Source organism: Oncorhynchus masou, chromosome 5 (assembly GCF_036934945.1).
Source record: "Oncorhynchus masou masou isolate Uvic2021 chromosome 5, UVic_Omas_1.1, whole genome shotgun sequence".
In the NCBI taxonomy this organism is placed as follows: Eukaryota; Metazoa; Chordata; class Actinopteri; order Salmoniformes; family Salmonidae; genus Oncorhynchus; species Oncorhynchus masou.
Genome location: NC_088216.1, coordinates 67,178,129 through 67,203,472, shown reverse-complemented (window position 1 = coordinate 67,203,472; position 25,344 = coordinate 67,178,129). Strand labels below are relative to the sequence as shown.

Sequence of the window (25,344 nt, the reverse complement as noted above, 5' to 3'; positions counted from 1 at the left end):
TAGTCACATAAACTGAAATTAGGCAGTTTTAGCAACCAGGAAATGGTGGACCGATTTCTGCATAGTGCCACTTTAACAAAACGGGAAAACTCTAGAAAGTTGAGTGAAGTTCAATCTTGTGCTTCTCTGAGCAGGCTGATATTTATTCTGCACGGCAGTCCGAGGGAAGAGGAACATTGGCCCTGTACCCTGATGTCATTGTTTGCATGGCAACACTGTGCATGCGCACCATTTGTCGGAGCAGACAGCAAGCCTCCCGTGAAGGGGCGGGACGTTACCTTATGGACTGGGAGAGATTGGTTCCTCTTCCATTTCCCCCACTCTTGATAACCGTGTGTCTAAATGTGGAGAAGGGACACTTTTCATCGAACTCACATACGGGAGACACAACACTTTTGGCACCCGTGAAGACTGCTTAACAAGTCAAATAATAAGCTGCATGGACTTACTCTGTGTGCAATAATAGTGTTTAACATGATTTTTGAATGACTACCTCATCTCAATACCCCACACATACAATTATATGTAAGGTTCCTCAGTCAAACAGTGAATTTCAAACACAGATTCAACCACAAAGACTAGGGAGATTTTCCAATGCCTCGCAAAGAAAGGCACCTACAGTATTGGTAGATTTCTTAAAAGAATAGCAGATATTTAATATACCTTTGAGCATGGTGAAGTTATTAATTACACTTTGGATGGTGTATCAATACACCTAGTCTCTACAAAGATACAGGCCTCCTTCCTAACTCAGTTGCCGAAGAGGAAGGAAGCCGCTCAAGGATTTAACCAATGGTGACTTTAAAACAGATACAGAGTTTAATAGCTGTGATAGGAGAAAACTGAGGATGGATCAACAACATTATAGTTACTCCACAATACTCACCTAATTGACAGAGTGAAAAGAAGGAAGCCTGTACAGAATATAATGGTTCCAAAACATGCATCCTGTTCGCAATAAGGCACTAAAGTAATACTGCAAAACACTTGGCAAAGTGCTTAACTTTTTGTCCTGAATACAAAGGGTTATGTTTGTGGCAAATCCAATACAACACATTACTGAATATCATGTTATGGCTATGCTTGTAATCATTAAGGACTGCGGAGTATTTCAGAATAAAAAAACAAAAACAGAATGGAGATAAGCACAGGAAAAATCCTAGAGGAAACCCGGTTCCGTCTGCTTTCCACCAGACCCTTTCAGCAGGACAATAACCTAAAACACAAGGTCAAATCTACACTGGAATTGCTTACCAAGAATACAGTGAATGTTCCTGAGTGGCTGAGTTTTGACTTAAATCTACTTAAAAATCTATGGCAAAACCTGAAAATTGTTGTCTAGTAATGATCAACAACCAATTTGACAGAAATTGAGAATTTTTAAAAGAATAGTGGGAAAATGTTGCACAATCCAGGTGTGGAAAGCTCTTAGAGACTTACCCAGAAAGACCCTGTAATTGCAGCCAAAGGTGCTATTGACTCAAGGGTGTGAATTCTTATGTAAATGAGATATTTCTGTATTTCAATTTCAATACATTTACTAAAATGTCTAAAAACATGTTTTGACTTCGTATTTGTAGATTATTGTGTGTAGTATTTAAAAAAAATGTTTTCATTAATTTTGAATTCAGGCTGTAACACAACAAAATGTGGAATAAGTCAAGGGGCATGAATACTTTCTGAAGGCTCTGTACAAGTATCTTTTAATTCATTGGGGCAACCCATCTTCTTAGTCTTCATCGTTTTGGTCTCATTAACCATCTTACTTATTGCTATTGTCATGTCTTATTATGTCTGTTCCTGTTCTTTCTCTTCACTCTGTCTCTCTCTGCTGGTCTTATTAGGTTACCTTCTCTTTCTCTCCTTCTCCAGCTGTTCCTCATCTCCCCTAACTAGCTCGTTCACCCTTTCCCCACCTGTTCCCTTTTTTCCCTCTGATTAGGTCTCTATTTCTCTCTCTGTTCCTGCTACTTTCGGTGTCAGATTCTCATTTGAGTTTCTCATGCCAGAAGCAAGCTATCGTCTCGTTTGCTTCATCCTTGTCCTATCCTGTCGGAATCTGCCTGGCAGGTGCATCCTGTACACTACTAACTGTCTTTCGTTTGCACTGTGTCCAGTTCATCTGATGCTACGTGAGATCAGGTACCACTGTTCCTCTATGACCCGCGCCTACCCAGAGCGACCTGCAGCCTGTCGCCGCTAACCCAGCTATTCTCCTCTGCTGCTAAGAAGGGGACTCTCTTGTTATTTATCAGAGGGACTTTATGTTTCATTTGTCGCACTCTCTGCGGGTTGTCTATTTTTGCCATTATCAACGTCTGAAGAGGATCTATGTCTTTCCTGTGTTCTCATTAAAGAACTCTGTTTTTGTTAAACCGCTTTTGGGTCTTCACTCAAGTGCACAACAGCTATAGCCAGGCTAAGCAATTCGAACAATAACTAGGTTTTTGATTAGGACATTTCTGAGAACCATTCAAACTTCAGCAAACAACGTCCAGGGGGTGAGCATGCTCTACCACTAAGGGACAGTTAAGTTGGTTCAACGTAAGACAGTCTCGTGTTCCAATTCTTTGTTTTAATAGCGTGAATCATTCCTCTTCATGCAAATGTGGTCGAATAATTGAAGAAATGAATCCAAGCCTTACTCTTATCACCTTTGGAAGGCAGGGCTTCCAGTGAGGCACGGATTTCATGGCCTTGTCAGGCGTGATTGTAGATCCTTCAACCAGAGTTGTAAGAGTGCAACTTCCCCCATGGTATGTTGTACCGAAGTTGACTAACTGGAAGGGAAACATACGTTCTTTCTCCATGACAGAGGTAGAGTCCCCCCAAGAGGTAAAAAGAGAAGCAGCAGTACTTCCGCTACAAGTCCCTCTCCCTGCCTGTCAGCAGCACACACCATTTCATCTTCTCTATCTTGGTCTCTCCAAGCCCATTTTCCATATAAAGCTCTTTGCCTGCAGGCTCCTCAAAACCATGATCACCATAATCAGAGCTGACACCTACGTAGTATGCAGCTCCAGTCTGCCATTACAGGCAGCTGGATGGCCAGTTTACCAAAAGGAGGCGAGGTTACAGTTTGATTTCAATGGCGTTCAACTCCTGGAGGGGCTAATTAAATTTGGTATGCCATTATCAGATTATGCAGCTTGACCTCACACATTCATCTGGGTACGAGCATCAACATTGACTTACACGTGCACACCTACAGAATATGAGTCACATATAAACATGCACAAGTGCAAACATGCACACACATCTGCACACATTCATACACACATACAGTAACAGTCAAAAGTTTGGACACACCTAGTCATTCAAGGGTTTTTCTTTTTTTTAAACTATTTTCTATATTGTAGAATAACAGTGAAGATATCAAAACCGTTAACACATATGGAATCTTGTAGTAACCAAAAATGTATTAAACAAATCAAAATATATTTTATATTTTTCAAAGTATCCACCCTTCGCCTTGATGACAACTGTCAAAGGATGGCATATGTTTTACATTATTATTATTATTATGATTTTTTTTTCACCTTTATTTAACCAGGTAGGCTAGTTGAGAACAAGTTCTCATTTGCAACTGCGACCTGGCCAAGATAAAGCATAGCAGTTCGACACATACAACAACACAGAGTTACACATGGAATGAACAAAACATACAGTCAATAATACAGTAGAACAAAAAGAAAAAGTCTGGAATGAAGATATATCTAGGACATACATAACCTTGGGAAATCAAATTGGTCAATTAATACCTCCATGTTACCATTCATTTTAATTTCATGACAATGTCACATAAACTTCCCCTGGATTTTTAATATTCACTTTCATTGAAGATACACACATCCGTGGAGATACCACTTCTGTCATATACATTTACATTACATTTACGTCATTTAGCAGACGCTCTTATCCAGAGCGACTTACAAATTGGTGAATTCACCTTCTGACATCAGTGGAACAGCCACTTTACAATAGTGCATCTAAATCATTTAAGGGGGGGGGTGAGAAGGATTGCTTTATCCTATCCAGGTATTCCTTGAAGAGGTGGGGTTTCAGGTGTCTCCGGAAGGTGGTGATTGACTCCGCTGTCCTGGCGTCGTGAGGAGTTTGTTCCACCATTGGGGGCCAGAGCAGCGAACAGTTTTGACTGGGCTGAGCGGGAACTGTACTTCCTCAGTGGTAAAGCAGGCCAGAGGTGGATGAACGCAGTGCCCTTGTTTGGGTGTAGGGCCTGATCAGAGCCTGGAACTGCGGTGCCGTTCCCCTCACAGCTCCGTAGGCAAGCACCAAGCGGAATTCAACTGGAAGCCAGTGGAGAGAGCGGAAACGTGAGAGAACTTGGGAAGGTTGAACACCAGACGGGCTGCGGCGTTCTGGATGAGTTGTAGGGGTTTAATGGCACAGGCAGGGAGCCCAGCCAACAGCAAGTTGCAGTAATCCAGACGGGAGATGACAAGTGCCTGGATTAGGACCTGCGCCGCTTCCTGTGTGAGGCAGGGGCGTACTCTGCGGATGTTGTAGAGCATGAACCTACAGGAACGGGCCACCGCCTTGATGTTAGTTGAGAACGACAGGGTGTTGTCCAGGATCACGCCAAGGTTCTTAGCGCTCTGGGAGGAGGAAATAATGGAGTTGTCAACCGTGATGGCGAGATCATGGAACGGGCAGTCCTTCCCCGGGAGGAAGAGCAGCTCCGTCTTGCCGAGGTTCAGCTTGAGGTGGTGATCCGTCATCCACACTGATATGTCTGCCAGACATGCAGAGATGCTTCGCCACCTGGTCATCAGAAGGGGAAAGGAGAAGATTAATTGTGTGTCGTCTGCATAGCAATGATAGGAGAGACCATGTGAGGTTATGACAGAGCCAAGTGACTTGGTGTATAGCGAGAATAGGAGAGGGCCTAGAACAGAGCCCTGGGGGACACCAGTGGTGAGAGCGCGTGGCGAGGGAGACATCGCCACGCCACCTGGTAGGAGCGACCTGTCAGGTAGGACGCAATCCAAGCGTGGGCCGCGCCGGAGATGCCCAACTCGGAGAGGGTGGAGAGGAGGATCTGATGGTTCACAGTGTCGAAGGCAGCCGATAGGTCTAGAAGGATGAGAGCAGAGGAGAGAGAGTTAGCTTTAGCAGTGCGGAGCGCCTCCGTGATACAGAGAAGAGCAGTCTCAGTTGAATGACTAGTCTTGAAACCTGACTGATTTGGATCAAGAAGGTCATTCTGAGAGAGATAGCGGGAGAGCTGGCCAAGGACGGCACGTTCAAGAGTTTTGGAGAGAAAAGAAAGAAGGGATACTGGTCTGTAGTTGTTGACATCGGAGGGATCGAGTGTAGGTTTTTTCAGAAGGGGTGCAACTCTCGCTCTCTTGAAGACGGAAAGGACGTAGCCAGCGGTCAGGGATGAGTTGATGAGCGAGGTGAGGTAAGGAGAAGGTCTCCGGAAATGGTCTGGAGGAGGGGATAGGGTCAAGCGGGCAGGTTGTTGGGCGGCCGGCCGTCACAAGAAGCGAGATTTCATCTGGAGAGAGAGGGAGAAAGAGGTCAGAGCACAGGGTAGGGCAGTGTGAGCAGAAAGCGGTGTCGTTTGACTTAGCAAACGAGGATCGGATGTCGTCGACCTTCTTTTCAAAATGGTTGACGAAGTCATCTGCAGAGAGGGAGGAGGGGGGGGGGGGGAGGATTCAGGAGGGAGGAGAAGGTGGCACAAAGAGCTTCCTAGGGTTAGAGGCAGATGCTTGGAATTTAGAGTGGAAGAAATTGGCTTTAGCAGCAGAGACAGAGGAGGAAAATGTAGAGAGGAGGAGTGAAAGGATGCCAGGTCCGCAGGGAGGCAGTTTTCCTCCATTTCCGCTCGGCTGCCCGGAGCACTGTTCTGTGAGCTCGCAGTGAGTCGTCGAGCCACGGAGCGGGAGGGAGGACCACAGCCGGCCTGGAGGATAGGGGACATAGAGAGTCAAAGGATGCAGAAAGGGGAAGAGAGGAGGGTTGAGGAGGCAGAATCAGGAGATAGGTTGGAGAAGGTATGAGCAGAGGGAAGAGATGATAGGATGGAAGAGGAGAGAGTGCGAAGGTTGGGAGCGCGATACCATCCGAGTAGGGGCAGTGTGGGAAGTGTTGGATGAGAGCGAGAGGGAAAAGGATACAAGGTAGTGGTCGGAGACTTGGAGGGGAGTTGCAATGAGGTTAGTGGAAGAAGAGCATCTAGTAAAGATGAGGTCGAGTGTATTGCCTGCCTTGTGAGTAGGGGGAAGGTGAGAGGGTGAGGTCAAAAGAGGAGAGGAGTGGAAAGAAGGAGGCAGAGAGGAATGAGTCAAAGGTAGACGTGGGGAGGTTAAAGTCGCCCAGGACTGTGAGAGGTGAGCCGTCCTCAGGAAAGGAGCTTATCAAGGCATCAAGCTCATTGATGAACTCTCCGAGGAACCTGGAGGGCGATAAATGATAAGGATGTTAAGCTTGAAAGGGCTGGTAACTGTGACAGCATGGAATTCAAAATAGACAGATGGGTAAGGGGAGAAAGAGAGAATGACCACTTGGGAGAGATGAGGATCCCGGTGCCACCACCCCGCTGACCAGAAGCTCTCGGGGTGTGCGAGAACACGTGGGCGGACGAAGAGAGAGCAGTTGTAGTAGCAGTGTTGTCTGTGGTGATCCATGTTTCCGTCAGTGCCAAGAAGTCGAGGGACTGGAGGGAGGCATAGGCTGAGATGAACTCTGCCTTGTTGGCCGCAGATCGGCAGTTCCAGAGGCTACCGGAGACCTGGAACTCCACGTGGGTCGTGCGCGCTGGGACCACCAGATTAGGGTGCCGCGGCCACGCGGTGTGGAGCGTTTGTATGGTCTGTGCAGAGAGGAGAGAACAGGGATAGATAGACACATAGTTGACAGGCTACAGAAGAGGCTACGCTAATGCAAAGGAGATTGGAATGACAAGTGGACTACACTTATCGAATGTTACACGTAGCAAGAATCTTATTGACTAAAATGATTGAAATGATACAGTACTGCTGGAGTAGGCTAGCTGGCAGTGGCTACGTTGTTGACACTACACTAATCAAGTCGTTCCGTCGAGTGTAATAGTTTCTACAGTGCTGCTATTCGGGGGCTAGCTGGCTAGCTAGCAGTGTTGATTGTAACGTTACGTTAAAAGAACGACAATAGCTGGCTAGCTAACCTAGAAAATCGCTCCAGACTACACAATTGTCTTAGATACAAAGACGGCTATACTGCATCTCTTCTGGCTAAAAAACAATTGTAGAGAGGCTTGTGCAAGAGATCTGTATCAGATTCATCAGGACATTTCGCTTTAATAAGCCTAAATGAGGCATTCAAAACTGTTACAAACGAGAGAAAAAATGCATGCTTGAACTGATGTATAATAACTGAACATCTCATATACTGTACACTACCACAGCCATTATTATCAGGTGATATGTGCACCTTGTGGTGGTAAATGGACATTGAGGAAAGGTAGTTGGAGGCGTAGTAGGTACACTGGACAGTTCAGTAGGGTTTCCAGTGTGGGAAAAGTTTAATAGAATTGTAATGTGTTCCTGGTTAGGCCCCTGCCTGAGACAGCCTAATCTCATCTCCTTCTTTTAATTAACTGAGCTGCTCATAGCCATCCAGCTACTAATGCTTCATATATACACAGTGTGTGTGTGTGTGTGTGCATGTCAAATCAAATCACATTTTATTTGTCACATCTGCCAAATAGAACAGGTGTAGTAGACCTTACCGCGAAATGCTTACTTACAAGCCCTTAACCAACAATGTGGTTCAAGAAATAGAGTTAAGAAAATATTTACTAAATAAAGTAAACAAATATATATATAATCAAAAAGTAACACAAGAAAATTACATAATAAGAAAATTACATAACAAGAACGAGGCTATATTTATTTAATTTGATTTCGCCTTTATTTAACCAGATAGGCCAGTTGAGAACAAGTTCTCATTTACAACTGCGACCTGGCCAAAATAAAGCAAAGCAGCGCGACAAAAACAACAACACAGAGTTACACATACACAACCATAGAGTCAATAACACAATAGAAAAATAGATGTACAGTGTGTGCAAATGTAGAAGAGTAGGGAGGTAAGGCAATAAATAGGTAAAATAATCACAATTTAGCGTTAACACTGGGGTGATAGATGACGATTTGCAAGTAGTGATACTATGGTACAAAAGAGCAAGTGGATAAATAACAACTGAGGTAGTTGGGTGTGCTATTTACAGATTGGCTGTGTACAGGTACAGTGATTGATAAGCTGCTCTGACAGCTGATGCTTAAAGTTAGAGAGGGATAAGACTCCAGCTTCAGTGATTTTTGTAATTCGTTCCAGTCATTGGCAGCAGAGAACTGGAAGGAAAGGCGGCCAAAGGAAATGTTGGCTTTGGGGATGACCAGTGAAATATACCTGCTAGAGCGTGTGCTACGGGTGGGTGTTGCTATGGTGACCAGTGAGCTGAGATAAGGTGGGGCTTTACCTAGCAAAGACTTATAGATGACCTGGAGCCAGTGGGTTTGGCAAAGAATATGTAGTGAGGGTCAGCCAACGAGAGCATACAGGTCACAGTGGTGGGTAGTATATGTGCCTTTGGTGACAAAACGGATGGCACTGTGATAGACGACATCCAGTTTGCTGAGTAGAGTGTTGGATGCTATTTTGTAAATGACATCGCCGAAGTCAAGGATCGGTAGGATAGTCAGTTTTACGAGGGTGTGTTTGGCAGCATGAGCGAAGGATGCTTTGTTGCAAAATAGGAAGCCGATTCCAGATTTAATTTTGGATTGGAGATGCTTAATGTGAGTCTGGTAGGAGAGTTTACAGTCTAACCAGACACCTAGGTATTTGTAGTTGTCCCCATATTCTAAGTCAGAACCGACCAGAGTAGTGATGCTAGACAGGTGGGCGGGTGCGGGCAGCAATCGGTTGAAGAGCATGCATTTAGTTTTACTAGCATTTAAAAGCAATTGCAGGCCACGGATGGAGTGCTGTATGACATTGAAGCTCATTTGGAGGTTTGGGGGGGGGGGGGTCAATGTAAATAGTCCGGGTGGCCATTTGATTAATTGTTCAGCAGTCTTACGGCTTGGGGGTAGAAGCTGTTTCACTCCGGGTACCGTTTGCTGTGCGGTAGCAGAGTGATCAATCTGTGACTTGGGTGACTGGAGTCTTTCAATATTTTTTGGGCCTTCCTCTGACACCGCCTAGTATATAGTTCCTGGATGTCAGGAAGCTTGGCCCCAGTGATGTACTGGGCCGTACGCACTACCCTCTGCAGCGTCTTACGGTCGTCAAATGCCGAGCATTTGCAATACCAGGCGGTGATGCAACCGGTTAGAATGCTCTCGATGGTGCAAATGTCAAACTTTTTGAGGATCTGGGGACCCATGCCAGTCTCCCGAGGGGGAAAAGGTGTTGTCATGTCCTCTTCACACCTGTCTTGGTGTGTTTGGACCATGATAGTTCGTTGGTGATGTGGACTCCAAGGAACTTGAAACTCTCAACCCGCTCCACTCTCAGGGCTGTTGATGTTAATCGGGTCTGTTCGGCCCTCCTTTTCCTATAGTCCACAATCAGCTCCTTTGTCTTGCTCACATTGAGGGGGAGGTTGTTGTCCTGACATCAGCCTCTCACACACATGTGTGTGTGTGTGCGTGTATATATGCATGTGTGTGTGCGTGTGTGCGCGAGTGAGAGAACCCCAATCACCCAATCACAATTACTAGGATCATGAAAAAAGACATCCAAATTCCACAAACTTGTCCTTAATGAATCAAAGCAGGATAAAGGTAAAGCTCCAGTCAGGCCATCCCATAGCCCTGCTCTCTGTCCTGACCACGGCAGCCCTGCTCTCTGTCCTGACCACGGCAGTCCTGCTCTCTGTCCTGACCACGGCAGTCCTGCTCTCTGTCCTGACCACGGCAGCCCTGCTCTCTGTCCTGACCACGGCAGCCCTGCTCTCTGTCCTGACCACGGCAGCCCTGCTCTCTGTCCTGACCACGGCAGCCCTGCTCTCTGTCCTGACCACGGCAGCCCTGCTCTCTGTCCTGACCACGGCAGCCCTGCTCTCTGTCCTGACCACGGCAGCCCTGCTCTCTGTCCTGACCACGGCAGCCCGGCTCTCTGTCCTGACCACGGCAGTCCTGCTCTCTGTCCTGACCACGGCAGCCCTGCTCTCTGTCCTGACCACGGCAGCCCTGCTCTCTGTCCTGACCACGGCAGCCCTGCTCTCTGTCCTCTCCATGACAGTACAGTGACCCCATATGTGTGCTAGCTGCTGTGACGCATTTTGGATTCTCCCTGGGGTGGCATGGCATCAGTGGAGCACAGACTGTCCAGCATAGCAGAGCAGGATGCTAGGCTAGGCTCGGAGAGGCCATTCCAGAGCACAGCTACACTATACTGGGTCAGGGTCTCTCCCTTCTCTTAACACCCCATTACCCCAAGTATACTGTCAGTCTCTTCTCATTTCCTAATCTCAAGCACAAAGAAACAGCAGGAGGGCATAAGCAAATATATTCAGCGCTTTTAAGTATGATATTGCATTTAACGCTCACATCACACTGTTTTGGTTGAGAGGGATAAGGGGATTATAAAAAGCAACATGCTCGCACACACGCACACTTACACGCATACACATTTTACATTTACACACACAAACACAACTGAGAGAGGGAGAGAGAAAGAGAGAGAGAGAGCGCAATTCCAACATCACATTACTCTCATTATCTCTCTCTCTCCCTCCCTCTCCCTCCCTCTCTCTCCCTCTCCCTCTCCCTCTCTCTCCCTCTCTCCCTCTCTCCCTCTCTCCCTCTCTCCCTCCCTCCCTTTCCTGCAGCTGCCTCCATTCCCTATGTTTACCCCTCTCGTTTATGGTGGAGTCCTTTGAACAGGAGAGCGTGGCATTGTGAAGGGGAGTGTGTGCTAAGCCCCGCACCCCTGTGTGTTTATCTTCCTCTCCCAGCTGGGCTCCTGGGGGAGGGATGAGGCCTGGGAGAGAAGCTGGGATGAGGGCTAGGATGGAGACTGGGAGAATACTGGGGAAAAAAGCTAGGATGAGGCTAGGACAAGGGCTGGGGAATGATTATGTTTTTTGTCCTTCTAGCGGAAATTCTATCCTCACAGATCACCACAGTTAGTTACACATACACACAACAAGGTACATCCCTCACCCCCATGAAAACATACATGAGATATATAAATTATAATGAGGGCTGGGATGAGAGCTGGGATGGACTCAACGAGACAGAAAACAAGGAGAAGTGAAAGTGAAATGGTGAGAACTGAGGAGAGAGCGAGTGAGTGTAAGAAGGAGTGTGGGGGTTGGCAAACAAGGAAGTGGTAGATGGAGAGGGATCAAGTGCAGAGTAAAGATGGAGATCATGCTAAGGACTCTGTGCATTCAGTCAGTCTCACTGAGGAGCCTCAGCACAGCATTCATCAGCAACACTTATGTTCCCTCAGGCACCATAGACGCTGCTATACACCTGCTCTATTCAAGACGTAGGCGTCGCAGCATGAAGTACCCACTTGGGGAACCAAAAGCCTGAAATCTTCTCTCTACAACTGCAGAAATCTGGGACAGTCTTTATCAAGAGGAGAGGGAAAGAGAGGACCATGTCTGCAGCCCATTAAATGTTTTAAACCACCATTACAATAGTCATATAAAGGGTCTACACAACCACCCTGAGAGCCAGGAACCCAGCTATTACAACATTATTACCACTGGGCTTAGAAGAACCAAACAGGGACATGATCCTTGCTACAGCACCTCTCGCCTACTGTTACAGCACACTTCAGTGTAACACACTCAAGCTGTTGTGTTTGGTAAGTGTCTATATGAGTATGTGATGATAAAGCATAGCCTCTGAAGAAAGTACAAACAACACTACCTATCAAGGGCTTTCCCCCCACACGTGTTTCCATGCTGTGCCTGTCTCCAGTGATACTGTGTCTGTGTCTGTGTGTCTGTGTGTGTCTGTGTGTGTGATAAAAATATCTCTTCTCCACTTGAGTGGAAGCATTATCTAGTTTCCTCCTACATGGTCCGTCTGTTTGGTAACACGAGCAATTTTAAGCTAGCTAGTTACAAAATAAAACAGCAACCGTCTTTCAAAAACTGTCAGAGACAACAGGGAGAATAAACTAAATCACATTTACGCTTGCGCTTAATCAAAGACAAATGCCCAATGTAGAAAGCTACAAACAGATCTGTTTTGGAAAAACAATTTTTTCTGCCTTTAAATGGTCTGGACCATGGTGAGCCTCCATTTTCAATGAGGTCCTTTTTGTTCATAGTCCTCTTATTTATACCCATTTAGCCGTAAAAGAGGACAATCTCAGAAAAGTGATTTAGTGACATAACTAGCCCAACATACATTGTGAAAACAATCTGATCAAGACATTATGGTAGAATCAAGTTATCATGGAAGTTGATTGTGCTACATGGTGAATGCTTTGTGCCCTGCTTAACCCATGCATCTCTCTCTCTCTTTCTTTTCTCTCTCTCTCTCTCTCTCTCTCTCTCTCTCTCTCTCTCCTCTCCTCTCCTCTCCTCTCCTCTCCTCTCCTCTCCTCTCCTCTCCTCTCCTCTCCTCTCCTCTCCTCTCCTCTCCTCTCATATGTCTGCAAGCATGACTGACCACAAGCAAGCAGCAAATCTCAATTTATTTTATAACAGTGCTTCTTCATGCTCCTCTTCTCCTCATGGGGTTTCCATGGCTACTTGGTCAGGTGACCTAGCTGGAGCCCATCCCCTGCCCTGCAGTCACTGTCACAGCAGTTAGTCAGCCTCGGCCACACAACAAGGAAATGTTACGACTGTGTGTGTGTGTGTGTGTTTGTGTTAGTATGCATACACCACCCGGCAGTGGTACAGTGTTTAGTGTGTGTGGATGGATGGTAGGACAGCATAGTTATTTTTTTTGTAAACCTATATACACAGTAATAATATATATTTAAAAAAAATATTTTCCTTTATTATTTTCCCCTAACCCTACCCCCCCTCCCCAAAATGTAGGCTTCTACTTCCAGCTTATACATAATATATTAATTTTAATGACACAATGTATTTTACAATAGCATTTTACAATTTTACAATAGTCATCCTTCAGCTACCGTCAACCCCTCCCATCTATCTCTGAAGACCATCCAGTTTGATGTATATTTGCCATATATTTCTAACTGTGTTGTTTCACAAGTTCTGTACCTATATACATTTTACGGGCACAGTATATTTTGCATTAGTTATCTTGTTGTTTTTAGTCCCACCCTTCAGCTCCACTCAACCCCTCCCATCTATCTCTTAACACCATCTATTTTTGTCTTCTATTTGCAATATATTTTTCAACTGTGCTTTGATGTTTCACAAAAGTTCTGTCACGTTCTGACCTTAGTTCTGTTATTATATCTTTGTTTTAGTATGGTCAGGGCGTGAGTTGGGTGGGCAGTCTATGTTGGTTTTTGAGTTCGGCAAGTATGGTTCTCAATCAGAGGCAGCTATCAATTGTTGTCCCTGATTCACAATCATACTTAGGTAGCCTGGGTTTCACTTTTGGGTTGTGGGTGTTTGGTCCACACGGTACTGTTTTCGGTTTTGTATTTTCACGTCATCGTTTGTTGTTTTGTTCGAGTGTTCTATTGTCTTTATTAAAAAACATTATGGACACTTACCACGCTGCGCATTGGTCCTCCCATCCTTCTCGCTACTCCTCCTCAGAAGAGGAGGACGAGAACCCTTACAAGGTCTGAACCTTTCTATTCTCATAGTTTCTACAGATTGTAAATGAAAGACAACAGCAGTGATTTGTGTGTGTGTATGTGAAAGTTAATATTTGTGCAAAAACCTATGAGTGAGAGTTCCAGTAATTGTATTATATGTAAGAGTGGACACTTTTAGCAGAATGACATTTTACATTCATATCACTGGGCATGTCAAATTCTCTCTCCTTACTAAAGAGATGAGACACAAAAGTGTGGTGTTCACGCCTACAGTATATGCCAACTGGACCCAGATGTCAATTCAATGTCTAATTGGTTGGTTCAATGAAATTTAATTAAAATGAAGTGGAACCAATGTTGATTCAACCAGTGTGTGCCCAATGGGTGTTCACCTTGATGAGGCTGTTAATACTATTGGCTTTTAACACAATGGTATATGATGTTACAGAGCTACAAACATTCCACAAATAGAGTGCTTTTTGGGTAGTGTAATTTTGATTAAAAAAACATAAAAACATTTATTTCACCTAATTAAAACGTTCTGTTATAAAGAGCGTAAAGGGCATAAAAAACATGTTTTCACTTACTATAGTAAATTGCCAAATAAAGTAACAGGGTTGACCGTAACAGGGTTGACAATTTTATCTTAAATCAGCCATAAATTCCTTTGTGATGGGAGAATGGAGGCAACAGGGAGGGGCAATTGAATGCGTCACAAAAACATTCAGTTAAAAAAAAAAAAATCCTGCCTATCTATCTATGGGTAACAGTGCTGACGTGTTATGCTTGACACACAGTTTTCCACCAGAAGAAAAAAAAAGAAAATGGCCAAAAATAGTAGAACCAGCTCACCTGCTTTAACACTATGATTTGACTAATAGATGTTCGATGTGTCTTCTGAAAAGTCTTTAAAAAAAACAAGAGTTCCGTTCACGTAACAGGGTTGACCTGAGGAACAAACGTAAATGAATCACTAATCACATTAAATAAATAATAATCTTCAGAAATAATTTTATCAATGCAACAAAAGAACTAGGGCTTTACAATGACGGTGAAAAATTGGGAAAATGTTTAGGGTGGTGGGTTAAAATCTTCCTAGAAGACGGAAAAGGGCCACATGGCAAAATTTGCAGATTTTTTGCATTTTAGCAAGTCTTTATTCATACAAAAAAAAAACAGATTTATTGAATTTGACCAATCACATCCGAACTTTTCCCATTAGATATTTTTCAGAGCTGATCTGATTGGTCAAAAGACCAATTAGTAAAACAAATATTTCAGACTTTGGCTGCCTGTGTAAATGCAGCCCATGTGGTTTATATTAAAGGGACTTCATTTAATAAAACAGGCTATAAAAATTCAATATTGGTGCATAATTTCTACTTCAGACCATCAGACTACACTCGCCAACCTTTCCCTTGTAGGGTTTCACTCGCTGATCGATGTTGAGAAGAATGGCATTGGGCATGATCTCTGCTCCTCGCTTCGACGAGAGGCTGTGCCAACAAAAAGGAAGGGACAGGCCAACCTTCTCCTGCCTGACTCACAGACCGAGACGAACCCAGAGACGTGAGCTCCCCTCTGACATTTTTTACCTTTATTTAACCAGGCAAGTCAGTTAAGAACACATTCTTATTTTCAATGACGGCCTGGGAACAGTGGGTTAACTGCCTGTTCAGGGGCGGAATGACAGATTTGTACCTTGTCAGCTCGGGGGTTTGAACTTGCAACCTTCCGGTTACTAGTCCAACGCTCTAACCACAAGGCTACCCTGCCACCCCATGATGGGTTTGCATTAGCAGAACTAAGTTACAGCCTAAAACTCCATCCACATCACATGCGGACTGTGGAGACACACACACGTATACGCCAGCCAGCCAGCCCGCCCGTCCACACAGACAGACAGACAGACAGACAGACAGATGCAGCCAGACAAACACAGCCAGCCAGCCAGCCAGACAGACAGGCAGACAGACAGACAGATTTGCAAATTATGGTGGAAAATAAGTATTTGGTCAATAACAAAAGTTTATCTCAATACTTTGTTATATACCCTTTGTTGGCAATGACTGAGGTCAAACGTTTTCTGTAAGTCTTCACAAGGTCTTCACACACTGTTGCTGGTATTTTGGCCCATTCCTCCATGCAGATCTCCTCTAGAGCAGTGATGTTTTGGGGCTGTTGCTGGTCAACACAGACTTTCAACTCCCTCCAAAGATTTTCTATGGGGTTGAGATCTGGAGACTGGCTATGCCACTCCAGGACCTTGAAATGCTTCTTACGAAGCCACTCCTTCGTTGCCTGGGCGGTGTGTTTGGGATCATTGTCATGCTGAAAGAACCAGCAACGTTTCACCTTCAATGCCCTTGCTGATGGAAGGAGGTTTTCACTCAAATTCTCACGATACATGGCCCCATTCATTCTTTCCTTTACACGGATCAGTCGTCCTGGTCCCTTTGCAGAAAAACAGCTCCAAAGCATGATGTTTCCACCCCCATGCTTCACAGTAGGTATGGTGTTCCTTGGATGCAACTCAGCATTCTTTGTCCTCCAAACACGACGAGTTGAGGTTTTACCAAAAAGTTATATTTTGGTTTCATCTGAACATATGACATTCTCCCAATCTTCTTCTGGATCATCCAAATGCTCTCTAGCAGACTTCAGACGGGCCTGGACATGTACTGGCTTAAGCAGGGGGACACGTCTGGCACTGCCGGATTTGAGTCGCTGGCGGCGTAGTGTGTTACTGATGGTAGGCTTTGTTACTTTGGTCCCAGCTCTCTGCAGGTCATTCACTAGGTCCCCCCGTGTGGTTCTGGGATTTTTGCTCACCGTTCTTGTGATCATTTTGATCCCACCGGGTGAGATCTTGCGTGGAGCCTCAGATCGAGGGAGATTATCAGTGGTCTTGTATGTCTTCCATATCCTAATACTTGCTCCCACAGTTGATTTCTTCAAACCAAGCTGCTTACCTATTGCAGATTCCGTCTTCCCAGCCTGGTGCAGGTCTACAATTTTGTTTCTGGTGTCGTTTGACAGCTCTTTGGTCTTGGCCATAGTGGAGTTTGGTGTGTGACTGTTTGAGGTTGTGGACAGGTGTCTTTTACACTGATAACAAGTTCAAACAGGTGCCATTAATACAGGTAACGAGTGGGGGACAGAGGAGCCTCTTAAAGAAGAAGTTACAGGTCTGCGAGAGCCTGAAATCTTGCTTGTTTGTAGGTGACCAAATACTTATTTTCCACCATAATTTGCAAATAAATTCATTAAAAATCCTACAATGTGATTGTTTTTCTTATTTTGTCTTTCATAGTTGAAGTGTACCTATGAAAATTACAGGCCTCTCTCATCTTTTTAAGTGGGAGAACTTGCACAACTGGTGGCTGACTAAATACTTTTTTGCCCCACTGTACAGTGTGTGCAAATGAAGTAATATAGGGATGAGGTAGTTGGGTGGGCTACTTACAGATGGGCTATGTACAGGTCCAATGATCTGTAAGCTGCTCTGACAGCTGAGGCTTACAGTTAGAGGGAGATATAAGACTCCAGCTTCAGTGATTTTTGCAATTCGTTCCAGTCATTGGCAGCATAGAACTGGAAGGAAAGGCGGCCAAAGGAAGTGTTGGCTTTGGGGATGACCAGTGCAATGTACCTGCTGGAGCGCGTGCTATGTGTGGGTGTTGCTATGGTGACCAGTGAGCTGAGATAAGGTGGGGCTTTACCTAGCAAAGACTTATAGATGACCTGGAGCCTGTGGGTTTGGCAACGGATATGTAGTGAGTGCCAGCCAACGAGAGCATACTGGTCGCAGTGGTGGGTAGTATATAGGGCTTTTGTGATAAAAAGGATGACACTGTGATAGACTACATCCAGTTTGCTAAGTAGAGTGTTGGGGGCTATTTTGTAAATGACATCGCTAAAGTCAAGGATCGGTAGGGTAGTCAGTTTTACGAGGGTATGTTTGGCGGATTGAGTGAAGGAGGCTTTGTTGCGAAATAGGAAGCCAATTCTAGATTTAATTTTGGATTGGAGATGCTTAATGTGAGTCTGGAAGGAGAGTTTACAGTCTAACCAGACAGCTAGGTATTTGTAGTTGTCCACGTATTCTAGGTCAGAACCGTCCAGAGTAGTAATGTTTGTTGGGCGGGAGGATGTGGGCAGCAATCGGTTGAAGAGCATGCACTTAGTTTTACTAGCATTTAAAAGCAGTTGCAGACCATGGACGGAGGGTTATATGGCGTTGAAGCACATTTGGAGGTTTGTTAGCACAGTGTCCAAAAAAGGGACAGGTGTATACAGAATGGTGTCGTCTGCGTAGAGATGGATCAGAGAATCACCAGCAGCAAGAGCGACATAATATACAGAGAAAAGAGTCGGCCCGACTATTGAACCCTGTGGCACCCCCATAGAGACTGCCAGGGGTCCGGACAACAGGCCCTCCGATTTGACACACTGAACTCTATCTGAGAAGTAGTTGGTGAACCAGGCGAGGCAGTCATTTGAGAAGCCAAGGCTATTGAGTCTGCCGATAAGAATTCAGTGACTGACAGAGTCGAAAGCCTTGGCCAGGTCGATGAATACGGCTGCACAGTATTATCTTTTATCGATGGCGGTTATGATATCGTTTAGGGCCTTGAGCGTGGCTGAGGTGCACCCATGACCAGCTCGGAAACCAGATTGCATAGCAGAGAAGGTACGGTGGGATTCGAAATAGTCGGTGATCTGTTTGTTAACTTGGCTCTCGAAGACCTTGGAAAGGCAGAGTAGGATAGAGATAGGTCTGTAACAGTTTGGGTCTAGAGTGTATTCTCCTTTGAAGAAGGGGATGACTGCGGCAGCTTTCCAATCTTTGGGGATCTCAGAAAGAGAGATTGAGCAGGCTAGTAATAGGGGTTGCAACAATTGTGGTGGATAATTTTAGAAAGAGAGGGTCCAGATTGTCTAGCCTATCTGATTTGTAGGGGTCCAGATTTTGCAGCTATTTCAGAACATCAGCTATCTGGATTTGGGTGAAGGAGAAATGAAATTCTTGATTATCATAGATTTATCGGTGGTGACAGTGTTTCCTAGCCTTAGTGCAGTGGGCAGCTGGGAGGAGGTGCTCTTATTCTCCATGGACTTTACATTGTCCCAGAACTTTTTGGAGTTTGTGCTACAGGATGCAAATTTCTGTTTGAAAAAGCTAGCCTTTGCTTTCCTAACTGACTGTGTATATTGGTTTCTAACTTCCCTGAAAAGTTGCATATCGCGGGGGCTATTCGATACTGATGCAGTATGCTACAGGGGTAAAATAAGGCTGCAATGTAACAAAATGTGGAAAAAGTCTGAATGCGCTGTATGCTTTGATTGAAACAAAATACAAGCAAGGCTAATAGTTTGTTATCATCTGCTCTAAGTCACTCACAAAACATTAATTCAAGAAGATCGAAATGCATAGGCTATTCCTTTGAAACTGATTGAGATCAATCTAATGATTGGCATGCAGGTGCAAATATTACATTTTATTGAGACAATATGTGTGGGCATAGGCAACATTTTAATTGGAGGATTACTTTTTGGCATTTCTACAACAGGGCTCTCCAACCCTGTTTGTTCTTGGAGAGCTACCACCATTTAGGTTTTCATTCTAACACTAATCGAGCGTAACTGATTCAAATAATTAGCTGGTTTATAAGATGAATCGGGTTAGTCTGAAACCCTACTGTAACGAGTGCACTGAGAGTCGGGAAGCAAGTACAGGGAGTGAGTGTTTTAGTAAAGAAACAAAACAATAAACATGATACACAAACAATGCACCGACATGAAACAAAGTCAATAACACCTGAGAAATGAACCAAGGGGAGTGACAGATAGAGTAAAGATAATCAAGGAGGTGATGGAGTTCAGTTGAGTGTCATGAGGCGCAGGTGCGCAAGACGATGGTGACAGATGTGTGGGATAATCAGCCACCTGACGACCTAGAGGCCGGAGAGGGAGTATACGTGACACCTACAGGACGGCAGCACTCCAGGAACAGGGTTGGAGAGCCATGATAGGCTATTCAATAGGCTACTGTTGGTAGAAACTTTGATTGAGGAAATGATGACGTCACTTACATATTTTGTGCGCTCCCTCATCTAAAAAATAGGCACTACACCACTGAAAGTAAGATCTGTAGTAGGGCTGTAGCCGTGATGTCTGTATGCTGCATGTGTTCCCTGCTGGCTTCATCCATCTGAGCAGAATCCAAAATGCAACCGTCACTTGCTCATTACGAACAGGGTAGATAAAGGACCTTGAATGACAGCACCATAGACAACTCCTCCTTTCACCGAGAGACTTCCTAACACTATTTTGATCTGCCGCTGACCACGTTTTAGCCTTCTTCTCCATTTACATTGTGTCGTAGCCTACACTTGGATGAGCCTACACTGTAATTCATTAAACTGGACTGGATTATTTTACCGCACCTGCATTGCAATCCAATGAATGTACAATTTATGCAATAAACAAAGATATGCAACAGAAGACTCTATAGGTCCGCTAATACAGGACTAGTAAAGTCCCAGTGCACTACTTTAGTGATTAAAAAAAAAGTTGATATATTTTGTATTTTTCAGGGGGTGCTGCAGCACCCTCAGCACCCCTTGGCAACAGCTAATGGGGATCTTAAATAAATACTAAATGCTAAATACATGGGCCTTATTACAAGCTCTACTGTCTCTGGAAGTCAGTGGATTTGCATTCTGTTGATCTAGTAAACTTGAACTCAGAGCGTTGCTTGAACTATTGATTTTTTTTTTTTACATCAGCTCTGTATGCAAATATCCTTCGGATAGGAATGATATATCTCCAACAGCAAATTATCTTCCAGGGAGGTAGTCATCAAAACAAGTCCAACAGTACAGTCACTGTAGTATTGAAGGCGGTGGGGAGTAAAAACAGACCCAAACCACAACGTGGTCAGTACAAGGACGTGATTGCACCCACATGTGTTTCCCGGGTGATAAGCCTCACATGCAGAGAGAGAGAGAGAGAGGGAGAGGGAGATTCATTCTCCCTAGAGAAGTTGCATCTCTTTTCACCAATCCCCTGGCATTCAAAAGCAAAAATTATATGAAATGATAATTCCTCTTTTGTAGTACTACCTAATTTGCATAACAATTGAGGCTTTTTGGCTCCTCTCTCCCACTCTACTCTGCTCTATAAGAGGCAGTGGACCGGGGTCAATCTCAAAGAGTAGATGAAAATTTGAAATATGAACTTTGTAGCATTGCCATTCTGAACAGGTGTCGATTAGCAATGCCAGGTTTGAGTGGGAATGCATGCCGAGTGCAAAGCTTGTGATTTGTGAAACCAAAATAGCGAAAGCCCAACTTCCGTATGGTTCTGTTTTCTTGAGCCTTACCAACATGTTGCCCTATGAAAACAATAATAAATTGTCTTGTTGAGAAAAACCTACAGTAGCTGAGACAGGTGTATCAAGTTTGACAGTCACACGGAAGTCACAGATCCTATACTGATATCTGATGTGACAAGCCGTACAAATCCATATTAGAACATTTTGCAGTTTTGATTTTGTTATTATGTCTGAGCAAATAACAGCATTAGCCATGGCAAAATACATAGAACTGCAGGAAATTATCTTTAAAATTGCAACATTTACTTCAGCTCCACAGCAAAATGTGTATAATTGTATCGAATTAGATCTAAAACTTCACAAATGTCTCCCATCTCCATGGAGAAATGTGTAGAATTGCAGGAAATTGCCTTAAAATGCAAAAATGTCTCTACAACGCCAAGATGGGGCCTCAAAAATGCAGCCACGACAACAGGCCAACTGTGGGCATTGCCACGCCCCCCACCACACGCCTGTCACACCCACCACCTAAGCCTTTTTTTATCCATAAAAAACACTGCACTACACTTACATATACACTGACACACAACAAGGAGCTCGGGCACATCTTGAAGCGCAGCTTCTGCATGACTTGAGAATGGGAAGCTTACAGGTGTTTGGAGAATTGTCCGCCACATACTGACAACGTGCCAGAGAGCCAGAGCTGCAGCTTTGAAAATGCATGGGAGATGATTATTTACCATAAAGTAGTGTGAAAGTATCAGGTTTTGATGACTCGATGCCGCTGTTCCTGCTATACCAACACACTCTTTTATCCATTTTGCTGGTATCGTGTGTTTATTAAATAGATCACAGCATTTCTTTTGCAACTTTGGGTAGAACACGAATAGATGTGGCTCACGATTGGTACCCTAGGGTTTCTGAGTGGCGCAGCAGTCTAAGGCACTGCATTTCAGTACTAGAGGTGTCACCACAGACCCTGGTTCAATTCCAGGCTGTATCACAACCGGCTGTTGTTGGGAGTCCCAGGGCTGTGCACAATTGGCCCAGCATTATCCAGATTAGGGGTAGGCTGTCATTGTAAATAAGAATTTGTTCTTAACTGACTTGCCTAGTTAAATAAAACATTGTGTGGTCATCCTCACAAGTCCTCCATGAAAGCAAATACTTCTGTCCTTCTCTTAGCAACCTAATACTGACTGACTGCTGAGGGCCCTATCCTGGCAAACAAGGATCATCTGGGGCAAAAATATATTCATTAGTTTCAGAAGCATAATAATGCCCTTCAGTACAATTCAACTTCTTCCTATTTTGATGATCTTATTATCACACACTTCTCAGGATTCAATGTTGTGCAGAATGAACTGCTCATAAGAGTCCGTAATAGTAAAGGTACTGAAGATTACTTGGTTTCACTTACATCTCGGTCATCTCTTTTTTTCTGACTCTGGCCACTAATTAAGCTGAACCAATTTAACCACTCTGAGCATCCGAGTGTGTCAATGGGTTAGCTGTCTCTGTGTCACTCTGCTACTGATGGGAAAGATGCTGTTTCCTCCTCTATTCCTCTGCATTGTTTCAACACACTGAGTGTGTTGAAACAATCATCTCCATGTCACTGTGACACCACTACATTCAGATCTCTGTCAGCCATTGCCCCAGAAGCCACCAATTTCAAGCTGTTTGTGTGTGTGTGTGTGTGTGTTCTGCAAAGAGTCACCATATACTGAAACATCAGTCAACCAATGACTGCCTACTGTTATATATATATTTTTACTTCAATTCAACAGCTGACCCCTGTGCCATGTCACTCTTGTAATTTAGATAAGTAGGCCTAAATAACATTGAAATTAAATTGTAGGCGATATATGATAATTTGATATCCCTTCATGCTTTTATATTGTTGATATTTGTAAATTGACAAATTATTTAATGCCACAGCCACCCATGATTACAGTGGAATTATGGAAACCAAATATATACCAGTGACTTGCAGTGTTTTGACGTGAACCCCTAATAAAGACAGCTTGCTGTTGAAACGTTGGTCAATAAATAACTGCATCAAAGCTACTAGAGTGCTGCTTTTCCTTTACTGTTTATCCATATGTGACAGGATGAAATTTGTTCCATGAGAGCACGCACGCACACACACACACACACACACACACACACACACACACACACAAACGAGCTCTGACTGACTGAACGTTTTGGATCACCTGCCTGCTATTTTCGACTGACCCATAAATATCACCGTGAATAACCGTTACACCTAAACAACCAAAGTGACCAGCCTCCCAGTGAAGACGAAGTAGTAGCCACATAGCCTTATGTAATAGAGCAGCAATTCATTACATAAACTTGAACCATTTGGTCAATGTAAAACGAATTGTTCACACGCTGATTGAACATGCGCTGGGATGGTTCCTCATCAGAGAAAGTGGAACACTATACACGACATAGAACGCAATTATGAAAATAAAAAGTTTCACCTGAGAGTAATGGAAATGAATGAAAACAAAACGTACAGGATAGCCTAACGCTACTCTCAAAAACACAACAAGCCCGCTTAGGTAGGCAAAACAAACACGCAATTATGAAAGCGCACAGGGGTTCAGTGAGCAAATGCAAAAACGACTGTGCAATGTATACAGCTAGGCTGTATATCGGCAGACACTAATAGAAAGGATCAATAAATTGACTTCCTACTGTAAACATGTTATCGTTCAGTTAACTCAAACAAAACAAATAAGTGTTTCTGCAAACACTCAACTTACCCATTCCAAAACGCGGATAAATCCAAGGGGTAATTTAAGCACTTGAAACGTTCCAACAGACACGAGCTAAGGGAATAATGACAACAACAATGACATGGAAACCAAAACTATATTGTTAATCAAATAGCCATAACTATTAGTATATAATTTGACAAATTTGAATAATGGCCTTTTAACGCACATTATTTTGAGACCTGACCAAACACCATTTATAATCAATAAACATACCTGGTTAGCTGATTCCATTTTCAAAATACTTATCTACCTGTTCAGTAAGACGTAAACAATTTTTACAGTGCTACCCAAACCGACTGATGTCTGTGCCTCGCGCAAAAGACTCTCGGCTGTAATTGTTACTGCACGGAAAAACCCGAGCTCTATTCGGCTTGTTGAAAAATAAAACACCATAGAGACAGACTGGGATTGGCTTCGTGGAAATAAACGATGGCGTCCACATTTGCCGATTGTAACGGCCTCTCCTCCCCACGTCGGAGATGGTTGAGGGGATGTGATTGTATCTCTCGTGCATTAATGTTGGATCGAGGCACCACGCATTGTAAGGTCATATAAGTAGAAATATACAGTACCAGTCAAAAGTTTGGACACACCTACTCATTCAAATCAAATCCAATTGTATTTGTCACATATGCCAAATACAACAAGTGTAGGTAGACCTTAAAGTGAAATGCTTACTTACAAGCCCTTATAACCAACAATGCCGTTTTAAGAAAATAGGTATTATGTAAAAAAATACATACACTACCGATCAAAAGTTTTAGAACAGCTCATTCAAGGATTTTTCTTTATTTTTACTATTTTCTACATTGTAGAATAATAGTGAAAACATCAAAACTATGAAATAACACATATGGAATCATGTAGTAACCAAAACAGTGTTAAACAAATCAAAATATATTTTAGATTTAAGATTCATCAAATAGCCACCCTTTGCATTGACGACAGCTTTGCACCCTCTTGGCATTCTCTCAATCAGCTTCATGAGGTAGTCACCTGGAATGTATTTCAATTAACAGGCGTGCCTTAAAAGTTCATTTGTGGAATTTCTTTCCTTCTTAATACGTTTGAGCCATTCAGTTGTGTTGTGACAAGGTAGGGGGGTATACAGAAGATAGCCCTATTTGGTAAAAGACCAAGTCCATTTTATGGCAAGAACAGCTCAAATAAGCTAAAAGAAACGCCAGTCCATCATTACTTTAATACATGAAGGTCAGTCAATACGGAACATTTCAAGAACTTTGAAAGTTTCTTCAAGTACAGTCGCAAAAACCATCAAGCGCTATGATGAAACTGGCTCTCATGAGGAATGGAAGAACCAGAGTTACCTCTGCTGCAGAGGATAAGTTCATTCGAGTTACCAGCCTCAGAAATTGCAGCACGAATAAATGCACCACAGAGTTCAAGTAACAGACACATCTCAACATAAACTGTTCAGAAGAGACTTTGTGAACCAGGCCTTCATGGTTAAATTGCTGC

At 43.8% G+C, this 25,344-nt stretch overlaps 1 protein-coding gene across 1 annotated transcript in view; it reads right to left on the bottom strand.

Moving 5' to 3' along the window:
• synpra (synaptoporin a) overlaps positions 1-24,167 on the bottom strand; it is a 37,403-nt gene extending 13,236 nt beyond the window's left edge. The window contains exons 1-2 of the mRNA XM_064956299.1: positions 24,079-24,167; positions 23,851-23,916 (exon numbers count right to left, since the gene is read on the bottom strand). Coding sequence (XP_064812371.1) covers positions 23,851-23,916; positions 24,079-24,096 — 84 coding nt within the window. The 5' untranslated portion in view covers positions 24,097-24,167. The remainder of the gene's footprint in view (positions 1-23,850; positions 23,917-24,078) is intronic.
• Positions 24,168-25,344: the final 1,177 nt, after the last annotated feature.